The 26236-nt window shown below is 39.6% G+C and overlaps 1 protein-coding gene across 1 annotated transcript in view; it reads left to right on the top strand.

Moving 5' to 3' along the window:
• Positions 1–26236, top strand: part of CALCRL (calcitonin receptor like receptor) — a 63838-nt gene that overhangs the window by 18005 nt on the left and 19597 nt on the right. The window contains exons 3-8 of the mRNA XM_059475505.1: positions 14876–14975; positions 16000–16144; positions 17632–17742; positions 18659–18771; positions 20847–20938; positions 25887–26013. Of these exons, the coding sequence (XP_059331488.1) occupies positions 14925–14975; positions 16000–16144; positions 17632–17742; positions 18659–18771; positions 20847–20938; positions 25887–26013 (639 nt within the window). The 5' untranslated portion in view covers positions 14876–14924. The remainder of the gene's footprint in view (positions 1–14875; positions 14976–15999; positions 16145–17631; positions 17743–18658; positions 18772–20846; positions 20939–25886; positions 26014–26236) is intronic.

The raw sequence follows: 26236 nt of genomic DNA, 5'->3' as shown, positions 1-26236 counted from the left end.
TCTTCAGAGCTGCTGTTTTTTGGGGCTGCTTGGCAAAGCCCATCAGTGTCAATTACAGCCTCAGAAACAAGAGTCTAAGCTCAACAGGGAATGATATTTAAGTAAAAAATGATCTTTGATGGGAAGGAATACCACCCTTTCCTCCACCCCCTCTCAAGATCACTTGACTCTTTGGTCCCTCCAACCTGGGAGGAGCTGTTTCCTGCAGAAAGGGGCTGTGTAAACAGGACAGAGCAAGGGCAGCCCCAGCGCTCATCTGTCCTGGGGCAGGGGCTCTGCAGTCACTGCAAAACTGCTCCAGTTGTGTTCCAGATCCTTCCAGCCCTGCTGAGGCGAGCTGTCAGCTCTGTGGTGGGAGCTCACCAAAAATTTTCCTCCTGCTCTCCTGGCTCTTGCTGGTGTTTCTCTAAGAGTTGTACTTAGCAAGGTGCCCTTTATTTGCAGCCCTTGGAGGTGGCCCAGTGTGTGTGACCCCCTTTCCTCAGGACCTTTGGTTCTGCTCTGGGCATGTAATGATTCAGTGACTTCAGTGAAAACGAACAGAATGCAAACATGCAGTGTGTTTTTTTAAATTCTTTATCAAATTTTATTTTTGATTTTTTTTTTTTTTTTGGAATGGGTTTAGTTAGGAGGGGCTCTTTTTTTAAAAATGATTATTATTCCTGTTCCTTCAGCTCAGCTGTTTGTGGGGGAAGGGTTTGTAGTGTTGCATGTTTGGGTGGGATGGGATGATCCTGCACTCAGGCACCTGCTGCTTCCTGGGAAACCCACCAGGCCTGGCTCAGTCCATCAGGATACAGCAGATCCATCAGGGCCAGGTTTGGCAAGTGTCTCTGACACCCTCAGGGCATCTCAGAGGGCACAGGGAGCTCTGTGACAGGCAGGGAATTTAACCTTTGGTGTTGATCTGTCTCCTGACCCACACTGGGGAGGAGCAGCACTGGCAAATGTGTGCAGCCACGACTGAGTGCAACCATGGTGCAAATGGAGGCTGTAGTAGAGAATCTTTTGGTCTCAAACACCCCACCTGCAGATTTGAACAAGCAAAATGAGAGACAGAGGTTTATTTCTAATGGTTTTGTGCTCTCTGCAATATTTGCATGTGTTGATCACCTTTTGCTATTGTAAAAGGTCATTTAAAAATAAAAAGATGATCCTGATTAGCTGGGCAGGTCCATTTCCACTGCAGCAGCATGTGTTGTGGGTGTCTCTGGAGTATTTTTTGGAGAGCAAAATAGTTGGTGGTGCTGGGACTTAAAAAGCTCAAGTTAGCTTCTGAAGTTGACACCCATTCAGTTCCTTTGTTTTGTTTGGAGTGCAGGGATTTGAGAATTCCTTGGTGTACTTTGAACACTGTGTATAAATTCCCCCAACTAAACGGATGTAAAGTTGTTCAAAATCACTTTTAGTTTGAGTGTTTCAAAATCTAAGAGAAGGCTTGACTCTGATGTCTGCAGATTTTTAAATTGATCCTCAATAATGGTAATTATCAGGTGCTGGATTTTGAATGTACTGTGGTGTTAAATGGATAAATAGCACTAACATTACACATGCTATTTTAAGGTGAGTTGTATTCTATTTTACATTGTAGTGTTTTTCACAGTTTTCTCTAGGAATACATTCTATGAAAAGCAATTTTCTCATGCTTCCAGTCCTTCCTTAACATTCTTGTCCTCTGTCAGGATGGCCTGCTTCAGAGCTGTGATTGCTTTTGTGGTTATGTTTAAAGAGATTTCCAATTCCTCTTAGGTTTTATGGGAGCAATGAAGGAATCAGGACAATCAGATGTGGCTGATAAACAATGACCAGAATCAGACATTCCAGCCACCTTTATCAAATCCTGTCTATTGCAGGGGACTGTTATTCACTGGGAGGTGGCACTGGAGTTTCATTACACCAAGTAGGTAATCCCCAGCTTCAAGCTGGGAGTTGGAATTGCAGGTGGAACATGATGGGAAGCTGTATCAATTTGGTTCTCAGAGGCAGTACTTCACAGCTCCAGGTTAAAAACTGGTGTAGATGATAAATGACTGGTAATTTATTAGCAGAAATATTGGTTTATATTTTCCTGACTTTTCATTACTCTAGGTTGTCTCTTAACCCAAGGAATTTACTCTCTATTTGCAGTCCTTCTGTTGACAATCCCAACAGAAATGAATGATAAATCCATTGCTAATTGCTGAATGGATATTTAAACCTCAGCTGTGACACAATGTGCAAAGTGATGGTGGGCAAATCACTTAAATTCCTTTCTTTTTGTCCTTTTTTTTCTTCCAGCACATTAAAAGTTTTATTACTTATGGCCTTCAAAACTGTCAGTTCTTCTCAAAAACTGTAAATCCAAGTGGACTGATCCTAAACACACTGTACTTCACACTGGTATTCACTCCTACAGAGAATGAAAATTATATCAGTATTAGAAGCTGAAATTTATTTATATTCCACAGACTGTCTGTCAGACATTCACCCACAACAGATATGTCTGTAAGTGCCACACATGCCTTAAGAATTCTTTCACAGAGCCCTTAGTGAATGTATCAACTGACTCCCAGCTCTTTGATTTAGGATCAGGTTTTTTTAATTCTCTTGTTCTTGTCTTTCCTTTATATTCTTTTTTTGGTGCATCTCTTTGACCTTACAGGAGAAACAGCATTGAAGGGCTATTTTTTATGATTTTCTTGCCAGAACTGAGACCATTTTCTTCACAGAGTAATGATTGTGCATTGATAGCATTATTTTCAGTGGCTGACCTGGCTGCCACATTTGGATTACCCTGAACTTCCCATCAGTTTGGTAGTCTGATTCCCAACAGATCTCATATTTCATGTAGTGCCTGACCCTCAGAGATCACCAGCCAAGTGGGGTTCAGAGTTCAGATCTCTGGGTGATGGCCACTCCAGATTTAAATTTTTCTGTTCCTTAAAAACACTCATCAAAAATCTCCTCCTGCTCTGCAAAGCTTTGTGAAGTAATGAAGCAGCCTGAGGATCAGCAGTGATTACACAGGTGGTTGCAAATGGTGCTTTCTGATATCTCAGCATCTTAATTAATATTTGGGAAATTATGTCTTTTAGAGTAGAAAACCCAAATACGCATAAAGTTTTCAGGGTCCTTCTTGATCAGGGTTTTTATCGAATCCATTCTTGGCTTAGACAAAGCTAAAAGTACTTTTCTTCCTGCTCTATAAAACATTTATATGATATCTGGAATAACTAATGCCATCACTAAAATGCCACTAGTTTTGGAGTGATATTCAGGGAGTGTTTGGCACTGCAGAGTCAGTAAAGGCTTGGGATATCACAAGGGAACAGCAAGAATAAAAATGATTTTGTGATTTCTGTACCCTACGCTCATCACTGAGTGTTAACCAAATAGACTTGTGCAGTACTTGTTTTCTAATTCTCTCTTGAGAAAGGGAAATGTATTTACTGGTTGGGGAGGAAACCAACCAGGCTTTATTCCTGCAAATTTGTATTTCTTTTGGAATCCTGGAGGAATTATGGCAATGAGAAATTACCTCATGAAATGTTAACCTTGTTAACATTAATATGAAATGTTCTTCTTGTGGTGTAGGCCTGTATCAATTGCCAGGCATTTTTGCTTCCATAAAATCACTGACAGGGTCAGTAAGAGATGTACTGTTATGGAATTCACCTGCCAGCAAGACTTCCATACACTTAAGAGTTCAACACAGAAATCTTGTGTCTGAAATCTCCTTTGGAAAAACACAGCCAGTTGTTCTTAGAGCTTCAGAAGAGAACACCATTCTCTCTCCAGCATAAATGCTGATTAATTCAGAATATCTCATTCATCACCTGCCTGTTTCAGCAAATATCCTGCTCTATCAACAGCAGGAGGAAGCCAGTGCAGGAGAAATCTGGATTTCACCAAAGGAAGCTTGGCATAAGCTGCCATGATAGAAATAAACGCAGGAGATGTTTTATTTGTGAATGGTTCCCTCGCTCGGGCGATGTTGTTTCCGTTGGCTCCAGCAGTGTCAAGGCCATTGATGATGAAAGTTCTGAACTGTTTTTCCCCATTGCTTGGAAAATTGTCTCTGCCTCCTCCCTCCCTCCCTCTGTCCCTTCCCTCCCCAGCCAGATCTCTGCCAAGCAAGCAGCTGTGAGCAGAATTTCTCAGCAAGATGAATTTGAGTTTTCACATGCTCTGTGGGACAGGATGCACAAATACGGCTTCGAGAGGGTCGCACTTGAGGGGTGCAAGTCTGGAGTTTCTGCAGGTGCATTAAATGGATGAGCCTTTGAGATGTCTTATTATGTTAAAGAATACAGGAAAAAATTAAAAATGTATGCCAAGTGCATTTCTCAGTGATTTTGGTACCTCAGTCTGAGGGAAGTAATGCCTGCAAGTTTGATGTCCCAGCTGTGCATCAAAGCCAAATTAATGCCTGAGAGTTCTGCACTGATATCTGAGACACTGACTTAAGAATGGCTGGATCTGCTCTATTCAAGTACAGACTCAAATGATTCTTTTTTAACTTAATTTGGGTAGACATCCTTATAAAAGCTTCCCATCAAATTCCATGCACTTTGTTTCTGCCAAGGATTTTTTTTCTGGAGTGTGAAATCAGTCTGAGGCTTCTGTGAGGTTTATTTTTCTCAAGGAAAATAAATGCAGGATGTGATTATGCAGAAAATATGGGCACCTATTAAAAGTCATATAATATTTTCCATGCTTGCAGGGAAAATTTTCATTTGCTTGCAATTTTGACAAGCTCAAACCCGAGATTTTTCCATTACATTTCCTGCCTTTTATATTATTGTTATTATTACATCTGGAGGGGAGAAAATGTCCTTAAATGTAAATATTTATGTGCAAATAAAATTTGTATGCAATTCATGACCAGAATAGCTGTGCTTGATGCACATTCCTCTGCTGTAGCTATAGTGCCTGTAATAGTAATGTTTTATTAGAAACTATTATAAACTTGTAATGTTTTATTACATTTGATATTCTTGTACAAGTGAGACTCCAGTTTATCAAGGCAGAGATTTTTGTGTCTGATTTATGTACCATTTTTAACATCCGCAGCATTTTATTTTGGTTGTCATTCAGGTAAGAGAGGGCGGAATGCTGCAAAAGGATATGGAAAAGTCTGTTTGCAATTAAAGGAACACTAATTGCACTTCAGGGACCCTGTGTAAGATACACTGGTCTTTCCCACGGCCACACCCTGAGCATATGATCTTCAACTGAATTCATGGAAACATTCACACTGCTTCCTACAGATTGCAGCTGGCACTGTCCGTGGAGCTCTGCCTGGCAGGGAGCGCAGGGATTGCTGCGATGGTGAGGGATGCAGACGGGATGCGCCTGAGGAGAGCCGGGCACACAGAGCCTGCACAAGTGAGGGATGTGGCACTGCCCCGGCTCCAGGCATGGCAGGGAGGGCCCTGCTGACCCCCAGATGTGTTTCTTTGGCTGTCAGGCTGTGCCAGAAAAATTTTCAGCTCCGCCAGGCACTGCTAGTTCAAATTTTTCACTGCAGCAGGAGCTCTGCAAGCAGGATGGTTTCAGTAGCACAGATTCCCTTCTCTGTTCACAGCATGAAAATGGCACAGGGTATCAGCTGAAGTATATAGACTTGTGCCTGTCCAGTTTTCAGCATGGCTGCTCTCTGGTATTTCAAAATGTGAATTAAGGCTTCAAGATGCAATTGCTGCAGAAATTTGAAAATTAGAAAAGGCTTAGCTTCCTATTTTCAGGTAAGGATTATATGAAATTTCAGGTGGAAGAAATTTTGCCTAAGCGGTATCTCACAAAAGATATAGAAATACATTATTTCAGTTAGTGCTAAAGATTTATACTTAGTGCTAAAGATTTCTACTTAGACTAAAAGACTGAGGTCAGGCAAAAAAGAAATTACTCTTCTAAAAGTGCACATTGACAATGATAGTTCATAAAGATCAACACTCAAATATGTTCTAGGTGGTTGAAAATGGCATTGCCTGTCCAAACAGTCATAAGTGCCCTTTGGGGGATTGCATGTAGCAAAACAAGCTGAGACTCTCAAGTTTATTTCTACTGGTGCCAGTTATTTTTTTGCCCTCTGTGTCCAGATCAGAATGAGGAATGCATTGGGCAAATGCTGAGAGGGGTTACTGCAGCCACAGGGTAGCAGTTTGCATCTGTTTTATGGATCTAATTTTGTTAAGCTGGTTAGTTAATTGCCCTGATCCTGTAATTGACTTTTAAACTGACAACATCTCTAGCAAAGTGTTTCTTTCTCCCAGATGCTTTGCCCGTGTCAGAGTTTTGCTTAAGTTGATATTCCTGTGGGTGTGGATGGAGCTGAAGGTAATTCCCATTTAGAATACTTAGAAATAACCATGGGTAATACTTTCCTCTGTTTGGCAAAGCTAATGTTAACTCAGATTGACAGAAAATAATGTTAATCCAAAATACCATTTGCTTTATCAATATCTCAGAAGGAAATGTGGGCAGAGGATGGGAAAACCTTCTATCACTGCCTACTTTATGGCTGCCTTAGCATGATTTTCTGCAGTTAGTCTGTGAGGAGAAAGAGCAATATCTCCCTGTATATATGATAAAAAAGAAGGCTCTGGTTCTAAATGTAAAGAGAAAAGCTTTGTTATTGTTGTTGTGTTCTTAGCCTGCCCTTTGGGGATATGCATCCATCATTTCTGCCCTTAGAGGTAATTTCCAAGCCTTTGCCCTCTGTGTGGACTTCAGCAGGTGCATATACCAATTTGCAGGCATAGAAAAGGACACAGAAGGTAATTTCCTTCCATACCGCTCAGATTTACTACCTCTGGTTTAACTTTCTTGAGTCTCACAGTCTCCTTTACAGCCTGTGTGAGCCCAGCTTAAACCATTTGCTGTTAAATTGCCATTTTAGTGATGCAAAGACATAGGAAAGATGGGGAATATCTGTATCTAATTAAAGCAAAGGAGGCAAGCTGCACACCACTAGAACTCCAAAGTTTGGTTTTGGCTGATGCTTGTTCTTGGCTTTTCTACAGGGTGGATTAGAAGTTTTGATAATTTAGCACAGTATAACATGTATTGTCTAATATTCAAAGGGTGAAATATTCCAGAGCTTGCACTTTTGACTTCTGGCATGTGAAATTTTAAATTTAAGAGGAAATGTTCTGAACTGTGGTGACTTAGCTTGACCTCGTAAAGGCTTTGAAGTAACTGGTGGTTTATTTAGTTTTAAATAAGTACACCAAACTGAATTTTTCTAAAGCTGCCTTAAATTTACCTGAAGTTTTTTTGACTAGTAAATGCATCAGAAATATCTAATGAGAGAAAATTTAAATATTTGGCATGAACTGTACATCTGAAATTTCATCCTTAGCCAAAATAAAATCATTGCCAGTGAAAGCTGCCTTGGGGATATTTTAGTTCTCTGTCCTGCATTTTGGGGTTTTGTTTGGTTGTTGTTGTTTGAAGTACTTTTTAAGTAAAAGAAAGAAGTGCAACAAAGTACAACACAAAATTAGAAGACTATAGTGCTTCTGACATTTCCATGAAGAGTTTATTGCTACATTTTGTCCCTCAGTTCTGGTCAAGTCATTGACCAAAGGTGAACCCAAAGCTGGACACCGGTTCTGATGCATTGGCTGCACCAGCACTTTGTTTATCCTGGCAAAAGCAGTTCCCTTTCCTGGCCACCTGCTCCCTCCCCATCCTGCTCTGAGCTGCTGCTGTGCCACAGTCCGCCTGAAAATTAAATATTTAATTTAAAAACTTGTATTTTGAAACTTTATCGCTTTACTTAGAACTGAATGAGGATACAGTTGTGCATAAATATTCACACTTCTAGATTCTAAGTTTACTGAATTCACATTTAGATTCTAAATGTGAATCCAAAGGAAACTGGTGTAAAACCTGTGAGTTTCATAGGATGTGCTCAGCTGCCAAACTGGGCCGGGGCCAATGAGAAAAAGCCTGAGTGGCAAACAGAAAAAAACAAAAGTCCTGGTACATTTTGCTTAGCCCATTTTCCCATTGCCTTGTTCTGACCTTGAGAAAAGTCTTTGAACTGTGGCAATACTGTTCTTGTAAAATTAGCATGTGTCAATGAAGAAATAACAAAAAAACTTTTAGAACTCAGCCAGCTGAGAAAATTCCTTCATGTCGTAAACATTTTCACAAAGGAACCTTTGGATCTCTTTTGGGTCATTACTTGGTAAACAGCATCAAGCAGAGTCATTCAGATAAAAAAGGCACTGCCTGAAAGGGGCACACAGAGCAGCAGCAGGCTCTGAAGCTCTTAAACAGCAGTGCCTGGGAAAAACCCCACTGCAGCATCTCAACCAGGGCTGTTACACAAGCCCTAAGGTCTGTCTGATGAATTCATACATTCATACTGCCTTTGCTTTAATTCAAAACAGAAATAATTTTGCTTGAAGGGGGAGAAATTTTCCTTGGGGGACTATCCTGTATTTTTCACATATATTGTAGGATTTCTGAAGTTGAAGGGGACCATGAGGCTCATTGAGTGCATCTCTCTGCTGCTGCCAGGACTACCTAAAATTAAATCCTATGGCTAAGAGCATCATCTGTATATAAATGTATCTAGATAACTATACCTACATACCTAGTAACAAGGTGGGAGCTCTCCAGTTTGCTAATAGCTTGAAATCCATGGGAAAGAACTAATGAGCTATTCCCTTTTATTTAAAACAGTGTGTCAGTTAGAACATCCATGCCACATCACAGCAGTGGTTTTGGCAGAAGTAAAATTGCAGGGAAGTTTACTTGGATATATTTCAAACCCATTTTTAAAATTGCTATAACAGGAATATAATACAGTTTTAAAAATTTTTAGAAGGGAAGTGCCAAAACTAAATCACTTTGATCCATCAGCTGTTAGAATTTAATAATTCACTATTCTGCCATCACCTTCCTTTCTGTTAATAGCTGTTTCTGGGATGTTTGGTAGTGGATTTTTACAGATAACTTCATTCAGCAGAGCAGCCTCCCTTTACAACTGCTTTGTGCTTGAGTGATTGCTCTGGAATTTCAGTGCCGTGGCTCCCAGAACTCTGAAGTGAACATGGTGAGTTCTGCCTGGCAGCATGTGTGTGGCTATGCTGATGGATTTTAGGCACAAGATACAGCTGGGTTAGGGCTATGGGGTAGAAAGGGTTAAGCTTGTAAAAGAAGGATAACTGTGTGCTAACACAATAGTAGTCAAATAGCACTGGAAACTGGAGGCATTAGGAGCTATAAACTGCTGGAAATCACAATTGCATATCTTGACAGCAAAGCCCCAGCAGTCTCTTGGTAAAGATTTTATTTTGCCAGAACCTCTCTTGCCTTCCTTTAACAACTAGTTCCTCAGGAGACACAAATCATTTTACTTTGCATCAATATTTTTAAAATTCCTATGCGGCATCTCTTTGGCAGGGTTAGATACCCTGCTGGCTTGTACCTGTGACCCTCAGTGAGTCCTGGCCATTCTTCCACATGGAAGTGCACCATCTCTACTCCTGGATTCATGTGTCCTAAAGTCAGTAGGAAGTTCATAATTTTGGACAAGGAGAGACAGAGCCTTCATAATTTATAGGGGTGGAATGGAAAGCACAAGGGCCAAGAGAAGACTTTTCAAATGTAAAATTGAGGAGGAAATACTCTTACTGTTTTTATCAGTGGAAATCCTATTTTAAAGAGCCAAAATTGGTGTGATGGGTAAAACCACAAAAAATCTGCTCTGCAGTCTGCTGTGTGGAGAGGACTAATGTTGACCAAAGGCAGGGATTGCAGAATATGCCAGGGAAAGAACCTTGTAGACATTCCCTCCTCCAAAATCTTATTTGGAGGGCTTTGTTGTGGTGGCACTTTTTGCTCAGGTTTTTTTGGTTGGTTTGGATTTTAACTGGACCTCCTCAGAATAACTTGCAATGTCATCCTCACCTGTGAACTGCTCAAAAGAAGTGTCAGAAAATAGAGGAAAACTAGCACCACTATCACTCAGTCATAGGTTCTTGCAACTTTAGGTGTTATTGGAACTGGCCACGAGTGTTGCCAATTACTGCTAGTAATTTCTTTTGGGTGCAGGTGACAAAACGTATCTGAATGGTTGCCAAAAGCTATTCATGGGAAGAAGCACCCAGGAGTAATTTAATCTGTGTAATCTCATATGCAGATGGTTCTGCAATCTCTGTGAGGCCTCTGACATGCAGCCAGAGTGATGCAAAAGCAAAAAGTGTGCTAATAAAGAGAATGCAAGATGTGAAACATCCCAATGAGCCAGTCCAAATTTCCTTCTTGCACAGACCATGTACCATGAGCCCAGCACATGGCCCAGGAGTTAAACAGTGAGGACTTTCTCCTGCTGAGCTGAACTGCCACCTGCACAGGGAAGGTGTTGCAGAATAACTCAGCGATAAATTGGGATATGCCACTGTGTCTCTTTATTTCTTTTAATCCCCAAGAAGACAGTAAATGCCATTGTGCCTCAACTTCTTCCTAGGAGAAACTCCTGGAAAGGAAGGTAGAGAGAGAATGTTTGTGTTTTATGAGGGAGAATGTTGTATTTTATGTACCTTTACTTGAAAGCTCCATAATTATCAGGAGAATGGAGTATTTCCCACACATACAGCTGTGAGAAATTATGGGATAGTATTCAGCAGTTTGTTCAAATCCTGGCAGAAGTGATTCCCTCAGAAAAAAAAGGCAGATTACCCAAGTAGGAAGATTTCCAAACTGCCTTGCATTGTTCTGTAATGTAAGTGTGGAGATTTTGCAGCCCATCTCCAGGACTCAGCAGATCTGGTGTGTGTTACTGCTTGGCTGGTGCTGCCCGCTTGTGAAGCCCTTTTAGCCAGAGAAGTATTTCCCAGAAAGTTTGTGTGAGTGAATATGTGGAGGCTCTATCTGGAATTCCATTTGAGGCTACTAGTTTTGTTTGGGTTTTTTTTTTTTTATTGCCAGTGCAGTTTGAACAGAAATTCAAATTAGGGACACTTTGAAAAGTGTTTTCCAACTTGTTTTTGCCTTTATGTTGGGCTGAAACAACCAAACACTGCCTGAGGTTTTAAATACTTCAAGTTGTATGCCTCCCTCCAAAAAGAACCAGAAGTAGCAAAGTGCCAAGAAAATACCCATCCCGACCCCATTTTCAGATGAAGGTTATGTATCTGTATGCAAACATGTTCAAGTCCAGTGTTACAGGGTTACAGCACTCTGCAAGGTAAATAATTTACACTGCACAAGTTTTGTGGTTTTCTCTTTGTTGTCTTTGGGAGTGGTTGTGTTGTTGGCTTCTGGGCACATTAAAGATTACCAATTAGTGAAAAATATTTGGGCATTTTTGGATGGGCCTGCAGTGCCATAAGAAGGCTCTCCCTCTTGTCCCACTCCCACAGAGTTGCATGCTCACTTGAAGTCAGATTTGAGAACTGCTTGGGGTGGAAGCTGCCTGTGTTTTTTGTTTTTTATGAAATATGGTTTTCAAGTTCGAAAAAATGATTTTATTTTCTTTTTAATGACTGCTTTTTTTAACCCTTTTACTGTATGGTTGAAAGGGGAAATGTCTGGAGCTCAGCAAAGGTGCCACTTATTCCTGGGAGGATGGGGAAAAGTTATAAGTAGAAACAGCTGATGAGGCAGGATGGCTCTGTAGAGAAAGCAAGAGGAAGAGAAACGGGAACATCTGTTAAAGCCATACCAGTGACTGTTTTGGCTAAGTCCAGCTTGCAGTTCCTTTTTAATTCCTCATTCTGCAGTAGGTGTCACTGCTATCAGTGACAAACACAACCTAGGCCTTGGCAGTATCATTACAGGCAGCTCCTTTTTTGTTGTTGTTTTGCTTTAAGTTATCCCAGTCTTCACTAAATGCATGAATACGCACCACAAATAAAAATGTTATTTCAAAGATCTGAAAGATCTGATTTACCATTACAGTTCCCCATTCTTTTCTCTCTGATGTTGCCTTTTAGTGGGAAAACACTTCAGCCAGAGGACTGCCAGACTCAGTTTCAGTCAATACCTGCCTTGTAAATCCCAGCCCTACTGGCTTTTGTGCAGATTCCCACTGTCACTGAGTGGAGTCGAGGGATTCATTCAAGACACTCAGGTTAATCTCCATCCAGAGTTCTTTTCTCTGCCCCATGGTGGACTTGTCAGATTTACAACAGCAGAACAACTTGGGAAGCATCATGATGTGAGGAAACCTACGAATGGTCTCTTTTCACTATTAATTTCTTGTGTGCCTAATACCTCCCGGCTCAGAGAGGGAAAGAACTTCCAGAGAATTAGTTTTGGTTTGTGTCTCATCAGAGCAGATGATTAATAAAAGCAGCCTGACTTTCTTAGCAGCACTGGCTTGCTGCCTCAGTCGATGGAATATATTGCTGTCCATCCCTAAGAAAGTTCTTAATTTTCTTTGGAAAGGTCTTGTTCAGACTAACTGGAATAAATGTTGAGTGAATAAATTCATGTAGTGATGCAAGAAATGCTTTCCTGCAGTTCAAACAGGCATCTGAATGACCTTCATCCTGCATTCTGTAATTAAGTCCATAAGTAGGGATGTCTAGAACAGGGCAGTGGTTGGGGATTTTTTTCTCTCTATATGTTAGCAACTGAGAGAAACGAGTGGAAAGCACAGAGTGCATTATAGGCTTGACTTGACATCTTATCTCCTGGGAAGAGTTAATAATTTAGCAGCAGATACTGGAGCAGTTGATGGGAAATGTCTACAGAACTACTAGGACCATTAAAGGAACTGAGCTAAGGGATGACTTTTGATATTGTGAAACAGAAATAAACTTGGACTCTGAATCAAAGCAGATTATTTCTGCCTTTGTTTATATGATGTTGTATCGTCTAGATAAATTAAAATAAGCAAGGCTAAGTGAGAGCAATATACAAACATGCATTTTAAATTTTTCATCCAACATTTGTTTTAGCATAAAGATTTTTGGAACTATTGTAGAGAAAATTATTTTGAACTCTTTTTTTTTCTATACATGTATAGAAAACATACACTAAATTATTATTGCTGTTTTCTACTTGTGGTTCATCTCTTGGCTTGTCGTGTGTGCATCATTTTGTGGGTTAACCCTGCACAGATGTGCTTTATCATACTTGGGAGAGAAAATATTGGTGAATTATTTTACAGTAAGTTATTAATTCCAATTTCCTTAGAAGGTCAGGGTTTTTTCCCCTAGGAAAACAGACACAGCTGTAAATGAATAAAACATGTGATAAGTTTGAATTAATCACACTTGCCCCCAGTTTTCATGCAGAATTGAGCTCCTATTGCCCTTCTGTTAATTTAGATATATTTTAGATACCTGGTTTTAGTGAAGTCTCAGTCATTACACAAACATATTTATTCTTTAGCTAGCAGATCAAGGTCTTTAAAATTATCTATTCACTTTAGTTCTTATCATGTGGGTTTTCCAGGCAATTAGTAGCTCAAACCAAGGATATATTTCATATATGCTAATTGGTCTTCCTCTAAGTGTTTTAAGATCCTTCAGATTTGAATTTCAGAGTCTCACCTGTGCAATTTGCAGCAGTGTTCCAGGATTGCATGCCACTGGTAAAAATAGAAGGGAGATTGTGGATACAACTTCAGTCTGGGTTAAGCGGGCACAGCTGATTTTACAGCACATTTCTTGTCTTTGCAGCAGGCTGTGCAATAAACAGCAGTGATTTCATATTTAGTAGTTCATATGTCCTACAAAAAGCTGTTTATTGTACTCTAGTTGTATTAGGAGGACCCAGTCCCGGCGTAAAAGCAGAAGAGTTTGATGTTGAATGCTTGCTTTTTGTGACTGGGACAGGGGTGAAATGAGCTTTTTGTGCCATAATCTCGGCCTGCCTGTTTGTCCTCCCCCATTGCTTATTCTCAGCTAAAATAAAAGCAACTACTGCTTTTATTTTAGCTGAGAACAGCTTCATTAATGCTGCCGCAGTGAGATACTTGGATCTTTGGAAATGTGGTGTAGTTGTAATAACTAAACTGGATGTGCAGAGCTCTTTTGTCGCAATGCAATCAGAAGGTTTTGTCTCAGTTCCAGTCTCAGCTTTGTGATCTTCTCAGGATACTTCAGGACACTGAAATATTAAGAGACAAGGACACTGAAATATTAAAAGGCAAAACTCCTTGACATTTCCCTTCCTCTTGAGGCAGTAGTCATGGCAGGGTTACACTGAATAGATGGTCTATGTGCTTCATAAATAATTGTGTATATTTTATGCTTTGGGTGAAATTTTCACTTCAAGAATCAATTCCAAGAAGAGTCTGCAGTGTAGGGTGGTCATAGCTGGCTTGGGTATTTGTGTTTTCCTCGCAATGACAGATAAACTGCATCTTCTGCAGATACAGAAACTATTTTGCAGCTCACAGTGAATCCTTGCTTTGCTGCTATCATCCTTGTGAAGCTGGAAGTTCAGGATGAAGTGGCTTCTCACTAGATCAGTTATTTCAGAAATGGCAAAATTAAATATCAGGAGCTCTGAAGAAAATGGGAAGCAAATGTGTGTGTTTGAAAGTCTGAGTGTATTTGAGGGAACTGACCTGCAGTGTGCAGTGGGCTCCAAAGGCAGAGATGGCCAGAGTGCAGTTTGTGCCTGGGGCTGTTTGCTCTGGGGTTGGCACAAACCCTCTGAAGGTGTTGGTTGAGGCACTGGAGGCAGCAGAGCAGGAAAACCCTGCTGCTGGAGCTCAGTGTTGGAAAACTGAGTGCCTTGTTTTGGTGCATCCCTGTATATTTCACATGGCATCACTGTGTGTGAACAGAAACAGAAAGGACCTCCATCAATTTGTTTTAGTTCAAAAATAAAATGTGAAACTCTTTTATCAGTGTTGGCTTTCGTTAATTCCTAAATTTCTTTCCTTTTTTTTTTTTTTTTTTTTTTTTTGCTATTGCAGTTTGAGTTCATTCAGCTACAACATAAGATTGGCTGCACCAGATCTAAAAATGACAAAAATCTGGATCACATTTTTGCTGCTCTTTTCATTGGTTACTATGGTAAGTCTTATGAATTTTTAAAATCACTTCCAGCCTTAACAATCCTGTAGAGGGTACCACAGAAATTATTAATAGGGAAGCACAGAAAGAGCTAATCTTGTGTTCAGATGTAGCTCCTGCACAACAGGATCTTTATCTGTCTTCTGTTATCTGTTAAATTCCTTTGGCAATGGAACAGATGTAGTTTTCACCTGTGCTGAATCCAGCATATTCTCTGCTGGCTCAGAACAGTAGCAGTGGACAAGTGACACAGAGTCAGTACCCTGCAGACCCCAGGAAGAGCAGGAGGAGGAAACTAACTGAGATTCAGACACATCCTCAGAAATTGTAATTTCATCCCTTGTACAACAGTGGTACTGTATTTCAGTCTGCAGCTTTGTTTTTCTGTGAGGCTTAGTAACTTCCCATAAAATATTTAATTATTGTTAAAAATGCACTTAAAAAGTTCAAGTTATGGTCAAGATCAATTTTTTAAAGATTTTTTTTTATTTTAATTTTAATACCTATCAAAGTGGATGACTTGTCTTTTGAATAACATTCTCTATTCTGAGGGTTGACTTTATGGTTCACCTGACTACAGAGAAACCAAATAGCTCTGAACAAGCTAAATGCTTCAGTGCAAAAAAATGTATGGAAGATCATTTTTTATAAAAGATCACTTTTGGCCTGACTGAAATGTCTTTTAGATTAAATTTAGAGATATTTTACTGGGTTTTACTAAAGCTGTTCATATCCTTCTGACTGTCTCAGTACTTTCTATGCATGCTCTTCTTTCTATGCCATTCTTATTTACAAATCTTGCCAGTTGTTCCTACCCTATGTTCATTCAGGAGATGTTTATCAAGATTCAGTAGTAAGAATTACCAGAAAAACATAAAATCATATTGTCAGTAATAAGATTGACAGATCACTCTCTTTCAGTAAAATAATATTTAATGTACAATATTTGAAAAGATAGATGTTGAAAAAGTGTATGTTGGAGCTTGCACTTGTGATTTGCTAAAAGAAGTGTTTTTCTTCTTAGTTCTTTGCTACTGCTTCTCCTGCTGAGGGACAGCAGAACTCCTCAATGGACTTTGCCCAGCTGAGTGTTACACGGAATAAAATCATGACAGCACAGTATGAATGCTACCAGAAGATCATGCAAGACCCTATTCACAAGAAAGAAGGTAGAGATTGCTTTCTCATGAGGTTTTACTAATAAGTTGTCAACAGATATTACTACAGTAATTCAGGATCCTGTAGTTATATTAATTTCTTATCTTGCTAGCAATTCTTTTTTTTAGGTTGTAACATTATTTTCCCAATTTTTTTATAAACATCACTTTGGGATGCATGAAGTAATATGTTATGCTATCTGCCCATAGCACCACTTCAGATACAACACAAAGCTTTTCTTTCTGATGAAATAAGACAATGTTAATTTAAGTAGATAGCTACATTAAAAAATCATGACTAATTAATCTTACCACCTTATTTCATTTCATTTCATGCTCTTTTTATATCTCTGTCTGCCTGGTCACATCTGCCTTTAAAAATTGTAAGTATCTTACTCCACACAGTTTCCCTGCTCTGAGGGTTGTGCTGGTGTCATTACTGCTTTTCCTGATAAGTCAGAGCTGACCTCAGCCACCCCACCTGCTGCTGTATTCATTTGGAAGCTTCTGGAAATGCTGAGTGGCTTTTGAGGCAAGGAAAGGTGAAATTGTGTTCTTGTACAAAGAGATTTTTCTCTTCTGAAATGATTCTTTGGGGGAGCTGAGTGCCTGGAGGTCAGGACTGGATGCAGACATGGCAGTGTAAGTTCATGCCCACAGCATAAGGGGCCTCACAGCTTCAGAATGATCTGCACAAATTGGAAAACCTTCACATGAGGAGGAATGACAGGACATTTGAGAGCTGCAGCCTTTGAGATGGGGACGTTAATCAGCCTTTAAAAGAAAACTGAAGCTCTTCATAAATAATAAAAACATCTTGAAATTTGTCGGGAGGCACACAGAATGACTGTGTCATTGACTTTTGGGAAGGAATCTGTTTGTAAAATGCCAGCTCATTCTCAAGGAGGTTTATTTAGGCGTTGAAATGTGTGTGAGCAATGAGGCATTGGAGCAGGCTCTTGAGGCTCACTGGATTCCCTGTTCCTGGGGCTCTTAGGGAAGTGTTTGTCCACAGTGGCTGCTGCAGGCTCAGCCCAGCCTGAGGCAGAGCAGCTGGGGCTGCCTCCCAGCCAGCCTTTCTCCTGGCTTCTGTGTTTTCTATGAACAAGCAAACACATGTACAGGCTTGGTGTACATCCAAAATAGAAATAAATTCAGTAAAGCAGTCTTTGAAAGAGTGAGGCTCTTGGCTAAGGTACATTATCGACTACAAATCAGTTTAGGGGGTTTTGCCCACCATGTTCTAGATCTGAGGTTTGCCAGTTGTAGATATAGGCCATTTCAAGGTGAAGGAGAGAAGATTTTGAAATGTGTTCAAAGAAATGTATGCATAAGGAACTGCTATCTCTGTTAAGTGAAGTTTTAATCAACCACTGCCAAATCTTTTCTCTTTTTTCCCCCATTGCTGCAAACCTACCTTACCCTGTCCTACACCTTACCTTTGAAAGACCATTCTGAAGCAGGAGATATTTGATTCCCAGGTCTCTCTTTGTTTGCAGGTCCTTACTGCAACAGGACCTGGGATGGCTGGTTGTGCTGGAGTGACGTTGCTGCGGGAACCGTGTCGGTGCAGCGCTGTCCTGACTACTTTCAGGATTTCAACCCATCAGGTATGACTGCATGGGCTTCTACATCAGTGTATTTCTCACTGAAATCACAGTCTGGGGGCTTGCTGTCTCTCGTTTGCCTCACTCAAGTCATTAGTGCTCCAAGATTTCAGAAACTCAAGATTTGTTATTTGCATTTTCCTTTTATCTCATAGAAATCTGACAAGTTACTTATTTTCTTTCCTGAGCTGTGTCCCTGAGGGATTCTGTAGATTAGCAGTAGGAATTGAAGTTAGATCACACTTTCTTCTTCGTAGAGATGAGCATTTCTGACAGACAAGAAGAAATATGACTTACTGCTTTACCTCAGTTTAACAGTTGAAGTTAACAAAGAGGTTCTCCCACTTTGAATCATTTCCTGTTTCTATGGGCTAAGCTTTGTGAGCGTGTGGAAAATGTAATGGATTTCTTTGTATTTCCCAGGGTCTTTTCATGCCTATTTGATGATAGAAATCACTGTGTTTCCAGCAATTTTCCAGTTTGGTTCTTTGAGCAGTTTTGCTATTTATGTTTTCCTGCCTGTCCAATACTAATTTATAGTGGTAGGATGTTAGTTAATTCAGTATCCATCTTAGATGTTAAGCAAGCCATTTAAATATTTTTGTCACTTCATCTGGTAGTTCTCTAACAGTTAGTTCAATGTATTTTGATACTTAATGGATTGGAGAGGGAAAATCTATTTGTTTTCTTAAGGAGAATCACATCATCCCTTGCCCTTGCCAAGGAAAAGCAACAGCCTCAAGTTTCTCAGAATTCATAGTAACAAGCAAAGTCTCTCTAGTCATATTAATAAAGCTGTCATGTGTTTGCCAATCTTTATTAAATGCTTGGCATCAGGAAAGAGAATTTCAGTGCTGACTGTTGTGTTTTTCTTTCACTTTTCTTCTTTTGTTTTTCGTTCCGTCAACTCTGATTGCAGAAAAAGTTACGAAGATCTGTGATCCAAATGGGAATTGGTTCAGACACCCAGAAAGCAACAGGACCTGGACAAACTACACCCAGTGCAATAGCTATACTCATGAAAAAGTGAAGGTAGGACAGGAATGAGTGCGTGGTACCCACGTCAAGAAACTGACCTGAGAATCTTTACAAGTTTCTATATGTCAAAAGTAGCGGGTCTGTGTATGAATGCTATTTCTATAGATTTCAGTTTGTCTTGAATATGCCCATCCATTACAAGATTTAGAAAAAGAAAAACTAAATCTCTAAATGACCTCTTAGAGTTACTTTGTGATATGTGAGAATACAATGGGCAAAACTTCATATTTTGCCCTGCTCCCCAACTCTATGTCCACTAATACTCCTTATGTTTATGAAACATTCGGTCATGGGAAGAAGCAGTAAATTGAAACTGTGAATTCCCAAGAACCAGGAATACAAACCACAGACCAGGACAGGCTGTAAGTTAATTTGGATCTCATGTTAAAGGGCTCAGTAGAAGCAGACTGTGTCAAAAAATCTGTCCTGTAATAGTTTCTAACTGCCTGCACCACTGCTCTTGAATGCCTGAGGGTACTTAGTTAAAAACCATATTGGGCAAAAGATGGTTACAGAGGATAAGGCGTTTTATTATTGCTTTTTCTGAAATCATGAGAGTTTGATTTTGGTAATGGCAGTTTAAGTCTATTAGCAGAATTACCATAATTCATTGGCTCTTGCTAATATTGTGCTGGGAATGGAGGATATTATTCAGAAAGGAGCAGATCTATGACAATCCCTCTTTATGAATGGTGAAGTGGTTCCCCTCAGGCTGTTTTGCCAGCATATTCCAACTCTGTCACAAATCTGAATATTCCACTGTATGGAAAAACAGCTCCAAGGACAGCCTTACTGCAGTTGTGTGTTGTTTTGTTGTTTTGCTCTGCAGCAGCATTATCTCCTCACTGTGCCTGGAAGGTGGGTGGGACACTGCACAGTAACTGGGGCTGTTGTGCTTTGTTAATTCTCATTTTTAGTGCCCTCAGCAGTACTCCCTGCTCTACCATGCTCTTGTGCCTGTTCTAAAGTGTGGGGCAATCTCTAAATCCTTAAAATGCCCTTCTGCCTGGGTTGGCCACTGAGTGAGGGGGTGGTACAGGATATGGACCTGTCCCAGAACAGCTGCTGTCATTTATACATCTCAAATTTTAGCATTGGGGTAATGCTCGATTTTTCTCACTCACAAATTGTTCACTTTCTGAATTTCACAATAAGTTCCATTTATACCTATTGCATTGATGTTTGGTTTTTCTTTTAAAGGACGCTATCTCATTTAAAAAAATAATTTTAATTTGAAAATTTCTAGTGCACATTCAAGAGTTACCCTTGTGTCATCTTACAACCTTCTTAAAGTTTTACTTGTAATCGTTTTATCATTTTTTTAATCTCAAAAGTCAGTATGTATAGCAAGCTGCTATTACTCTGTTCTAACTTAGAATAATAAGTTCAGGGGATGCACAGAGTTTGCAGTATGTGAGCATTTGGATGTGCTCTAACTCTCCCTATGGAACCCAAATAGTTGTGCTTTATTGTGTGAGTATAAAGTTCAACCTGAAAATCTTCCTTTCCTTATGTGCCAGATTATACCCTTACATTTAGTGCAGTAAGGGTTTTTTGCAAGACAGATTCCATGACTAAAAGGAAAGGTTTGCTACTTTCTGATAAATCTTATTAGTAAATAAATATATTAGCTACAAGAATGAATGATAACATGAACATATTCCAAATATTAAATCACTAGTCCCTTTTTTTTAACCTTTTTTACCTATCCAGAGTTTCATAATACCATAATTGGTAGCAGGCTTATTTAACATAACATAATATTGAAACATAATTGTGACTATTTAACATAATAGTCTTCACTGTTTTTGAGTTATTGTCAATTTTTTCATGCCCTTCCTGAAATGCTCAATAAAAACTGAATTTCCAGTACCATAATCATAGCTCACTCTGAAAATGCTGAGAAAAGACTTGTTCCATCATTACCTGAAATGGTTTTGTTTTCTTTTTTTGTCCTTATTAGTACTAGTGACTAGAAAGTCACTTTCATTGCAAGAAGAGATGTATAAATATGTGCTTTATCAGCAGTAGCTCTGTCTGAATCACTTGGCTTTGTTTTTGTCTTGCAGACTGCTCTGAACTTGTATTACTTGGCCATCATCGGACATGGACTTTCAATTGTATCACTTCTGATTTCTCTTGGCATATTCTTTTATTTTAAGTAAGCACATTTAAAATCCTTCATCAAATCCCAGTGGTTGCCACAATCCTGGTTTCAGTGCTTTGGAACACCAGCCATCCAAATAAAATTAGATCAAGCAGGAAGGTGAAGAAAGCCAGTATATAGGTTTGCCATTGGACTTTATATTGTAGTAAAAATGCAGGTTTCTTTTCTCAGAAATCTAAAATCAAAAACCTGTAGAATATATTGAAAATAGGAAATGGGAAAAGGTTTGTTCATTTTGGGTTTGTGATGTCTGGATTTTTTTAGTGATAAATGACAGTATGATACTGGGAACTGGACACAGTGATCCTTGTGGGTCTCTTCCAAGTCCGGATGTTCTATGATTCTGTGTTATGCCAAGCATCAACTGGACTAAAGAGCAAGTGGAAACCAAAATAGTGATGACATTTGATAGGTACAGTAACATTCCAAAGTGGTACTCACAAAACATGGCAACTGTAAGGGAAGTAAGGCTGAGAGCTACAGTAGAAATGGAAATAGTAAGAATAATCCCATTTTTTGATTCACAGTATTGTGTATGACAGGCTTGTCATCTGCTGACTAACAATTATGTCACCTTCTTGAAAGGAAGTTTGAGCAGTGTGTCACCATTGTCCCAACAGCTCGTAATACAATACACAGGCCTTTTAAAATTAGTCTTATTACTTCATATTTGGTGAACTTTCATTTCTTCCCTATGAAAAACTTGTTTTCTTTTCTTCTTCCTTTAAGAAGCTGCTGAGGCCTGGTGGAAGGGTGAACCCAGGAGTGTTGCCACATGGGCAGAGCTGAGAAAGACGAGTTGTTCCCTGTGCCAGCTGCTGCTGTGGCCAGAGCAGGCTGCCCTTGTCAGCCTGCTTTAATCATTTCATAAACACCTTCTCCTTGGCACTGCACATCTGCCCCTGCTGCCTCCCTCCGTTTCCTCCTGACATTTAAATAGCAATAGCAGGTACTGCCAGTGCCCGTGGATGCTGCTCTTCTCATGCTGTGGGCTTTGATTAGGTGGAGGCAGCTGATAGCTGATTAAAAAGAAAAAAAGTTCTTTTTAGTCTGTCTGAAAGCAGCACTCCCACTTTAGCTGTGCATTATTTCCCCAGGCTCCACAGCATTCCTGCAAATCCCCCACAAACAGGAGGGTTTCAACTTTGTAGCCTTTCCTTTGAAAATCCAATATTCAAGATGGCATTTCAGTTTTTTCTGATCTCATTTCATGAGGAGAACACATATAATTGGTTTTCAATCAATTTCTTTTGTATGATTTATAAAAACAACACTTCTTTCCAAATTCACTTTCCTTCCACAAACTCAATGTGTGAAATGGCTCTGAGTCATCATAAGAACTTTGATTTTGCATAAAAATGGACAGTACTGTTGCAATAAATGACACAAAGTTTAGCAGACTAAATCTCTAATGTGACAGGAAAAATGCTTTAACACATGGGAAAAGAAAAGGATTTGGAGTAGGAGATGATTTTATAAGTTCACAGAGAGTCAAGCATGATTTTTCTATACAATAATATGAAAACCAAAATAATTTCATCTTTACTTGTGGCATTTACTGCAAAAGCAGGTGATCTGCTGTGCTGCCATCCTGTGTCATGTTTGTCTCACCATCCAGAGATTTTCTTCTCTGGGAGCAGGATCATCCTTCCTCAGAGAACCACAGGGAATTAATCCAGACCCACAAACCACATTTTCTAGACTGTGGTTATGTTGGGATATAAAAGGAAATTACAAAATTCAAAGGAAGCTGAAGAAAGTCCTCTGCAAGCTGTTCTCTTGGGATGTACAGTTCCTCTAAAGTATTTTTAGTAGCAGAAGGGTATTTAAGGACCTAGATTAATACCAGGATGTATTATGTATCAGCTAAGGCTTGGATAATTATTCATAGCTTTAACAGGTGGACTTTTTTTTTCCCTATTGTGGGGGGTGTCTTTGAATTTGTCATTTCCAAAACATTTAATCTGTAAGTCAACTGACAGTTTCCAGATAACATTTTCTGGATTTCTGATCATTAGGATATCTTTAGATCTGACTAGGAATTTGGAACTTTTCCTCAAAGGAAATATCAACTGTTTGGGATTTGAATTATTTTTTAGGACTAAAATTTTTCTGCGTTTTAGGTTTTGTTTTTTCTTCATAAAATTTTCTCCTTAGAAATACTTGTCCAGCTTGTGACTTGTGTTCCCCTAGTGCATTGGAGTTCTTGGTTTAACAGAATGAGATGGGTCATAGCTTGGAACTCTGAACATCTCTGAAAACTCATCTATGAGACATAAAAGACATAAAAGTAACTCTTTGCCGTGTCTCTGCTTTGTCATTCTGTAGCATACTCGAGATCATGCACGTGATGCAAATGTTAAAAATAATTGCATGGTTTGCATAAAGAATGAAAAATGAGGCAAGAGAATACTTTAAAAAGCAGTGATTTAGGATAAAGGCGAGCTGCAGTTTCAAAGGTGCCCCCACCTAAAATCAAAGCAGACAAAAAAAAAAACAAACATTTGTTGATCAAGTGTCACATCAAATCCCATGACAGCATTCACACAGGAGAGCAGCAGTGTGTTAAAGAAAGAGAGTGGGCAAAGCGCTGATTATTGGATTGTTATGGAGACAGAGCTACCTAAATCACTCAGTTAATGTCATCTGAACAGATCATTCCCCTGGGTGCTTATGTGGATCTCACAGGTTGAGTTTTGCAGTATTAAAATACCATAAAAACTTAGATCTCAAACCCACTTAGGGGCTTTTGAAAATGTCACCCGTTTTCCTGTTGGAGAAATTAATTGTTCCCTGATTCCCAAGATATACAGGAGTCAAAAAAAAAGAAAAAAAAAAAAAGAAGGGAAATAAATAATATAGTAGGAAGTCTCTCTTTATTTGAGGTTTAATTGAGGGGTTCATCATTCAAATGTACTTAGATCTACTTAGATCATAAACATGAGAATTAAGTGATTAAAGGATATTATGTCATTAAGATAAACAGTGAGAATAAAGGACTATAGGAAGGATAACAGGAGAGAGAGGGTGGGGAAGCTTGGGAAGCTTAGGAAAAATCTTTTTATTACCAAAAACAGTCTTAGTTTTTAAATGTCATCAGTCTTGCTTTCTGTTTCTTGTCCGGTGATCCTCTCAGTCCTTTCATGCATGGGTGGAGGTGGGTGTGGATGGGTGTGTTTGAATATTCAACAGGAACAGCTGCGGGATGACCCGGAGCGATGGCCCCATTAGCTGTACGTGCTCTTCCTCGCCTGAGCCTTGAGTCTTAACAATAAGCAGACAGAATTCCAGAGCTGTTCAGGACTTGTTTACACAAAGCCCTTCGCTGCAATCTAGCATTGTCTCTCTTTTCATATATAAACATACAGGGGGGAAAAGAAAACACAGAAAAATACATTTGCAAAGAATGTAAGACCCTGTATGTTATAATAATTAAATTTTATCCTTTTTTGGGTATTAAAACAAGACTCAAATAAAATCTTAAAGAGCCTAATGGAATATATTTTTCCTCAAACTCATATGCAACCCTTTTTCCAAATCTTGAAACTTTTTCTTTTGTGTTTTCTTCAGCCAAATGACACGTGGTAACCAAAGTTTCCTGTAGGTCCCTGTTAAATGGCAGCACTGGTTAGAGAGGGGTTTCTTTCTCTTTGCCCTGTTTTTAGTGCCATGGGCTTGGAGTGTCTCAGGGCAGTGAGTACTGTGAGCTCAGTGCAGGGTCTGTGGGTGCTTGGTGCCCTGCAAAGGATGCAGCCAAGGCTGCCCTATGGCCAGGCTTGTGGGGCTGTCCTCTTTTTCCTTTGGTCACCTTGGTTGTTTCATCTGTCAGCAGTTTTCAATGTACTCCTCCAGCCTTTGTGAAGATTCCATATCTGCATTTCTCTGAAAAAATACAAAGGTGTCCCTTCTATCCTCTCAAATTAAAAACAAATCACCGATGTCCCTCCTTTATCTTTTCTTCCAGGCATGCTATTTGAAGAGGCCAGAAAACTTGACTTAATTTTTTTTCCCTTGGGTGACAGTTTAGACGTGTCCCCTGCTGCCCTTTTGAATGTGCTTCTTATTTCTCTCAGTGGCACGTGTGTAAGTGGTAGATTTTCTCCCCCAGCTGGTCATTCCCAAGGGTCAATCAGCTGCACTCCATCTCTCTGGCCATGACCTGGGGACAGGCAGGTGTGGGGACTCTGCAGCAACTCAGTGCTGTCTCTGAAGCAGCCCAGGAGTTCACTGAAAAGCTTGAATGAAAAGCAGTCCCTCCTCCTTGATTACACTGAGTTATTCCTGCTTCCTCTAGAATGGCAGAAAAACAGAAAGTTGCTGCACCTAAGTTCAACATTCTTTGATATAGTTGAATTTCTGTTTGGTTTTTTTTGTTTGTTTGTTTTATCTTTCAAAGATATTCTCTCTTTAATTTTATTGCAAGATTAAAAGCAAATTTTAGAAATTAACACAATTAAATGCAGTTCTCTAGGGATTTTATAATTATGTCCTATAAATTGTTTATAACTTAGTTATACACAAAAGTCAGGGGGAGATTTGTATTACTTTGCTTATTTAGATAATTCTCTAGCTTTGGGCTGAAGAAAAGGATATGAAAGGTCTGATTTGGGTAAATGGAAACAGGGTAAGACAGCTTCATCAAACACAGGTGTGATAGGTAATTGGGAAATTCTTCAGGAACTAACCAAAAGAAAAGTAAATCTTCTGAAAATTATTATCAGCATTTAAATAGTTTTCAGCAGGACACTATAAGCATATTGGATCTAAATGTACTTTCTTTCTTCCCTTTGCTGTATTAAATTTGCTCTGGACATGAAGAAAGTGTTGGTGTAGGACTTGTTAGTAAAATCAAGAACTCTAACATTTTCAAATGTCAGAGTTGTCCCCAGGTACACATAGCTGTCCTCCCATGTACTCATTTGTTCTTGTTTCTCTTTTCCAGGAGCTTGAGCTGCCAAAGGATTACCCTGCATAAAAATCTGTTTTTCTCTTTTGTTTGCAACTCTGTTGTAACAATAATTTCACTGACGGCCGTTGCCAACAACCAGGAGTTAGTTGCAACCAACCCAGTAAGTGAAAGTCTGGCAGAGTGTGCGTGTTTGTAGGTGAGTGGCTCAGAGAGTGCTGCAGCAGAGGTGGGAGTGCACAGCTGATGGAATGCTCTCTGCAGATGTCTCACAGTGCCTGGCACGCTGCACTCTCCAGGCTGTGGAATGGTAAAAGTGGGGCTGAGCTCACTGGATGCCTCTGCCCAGCTCCACAGAGTGGTTTTTTGCCCTGAAACAGCTGCAT

The sequence above is a fragment of the Ammospiza nelsoni genome, chromosome 7, assembly GCF_027579445.1.
Source record: "Ammospiza nelsoni isolate bAmmNel1 chromosome 7, bAmmNel1.pri, whole genome shotgun sequence".
Classification (NCBI taxonomy): domain Eukaryota; kingdom Metazoa; phylum Chordata; class Aves; order Passeriformes; family Passerellidae; genus Ammospiza; species Ammospiza nelsoni.
This window is presented reverse-complemented; position numbering and strand designations above follow the sequence as displayed.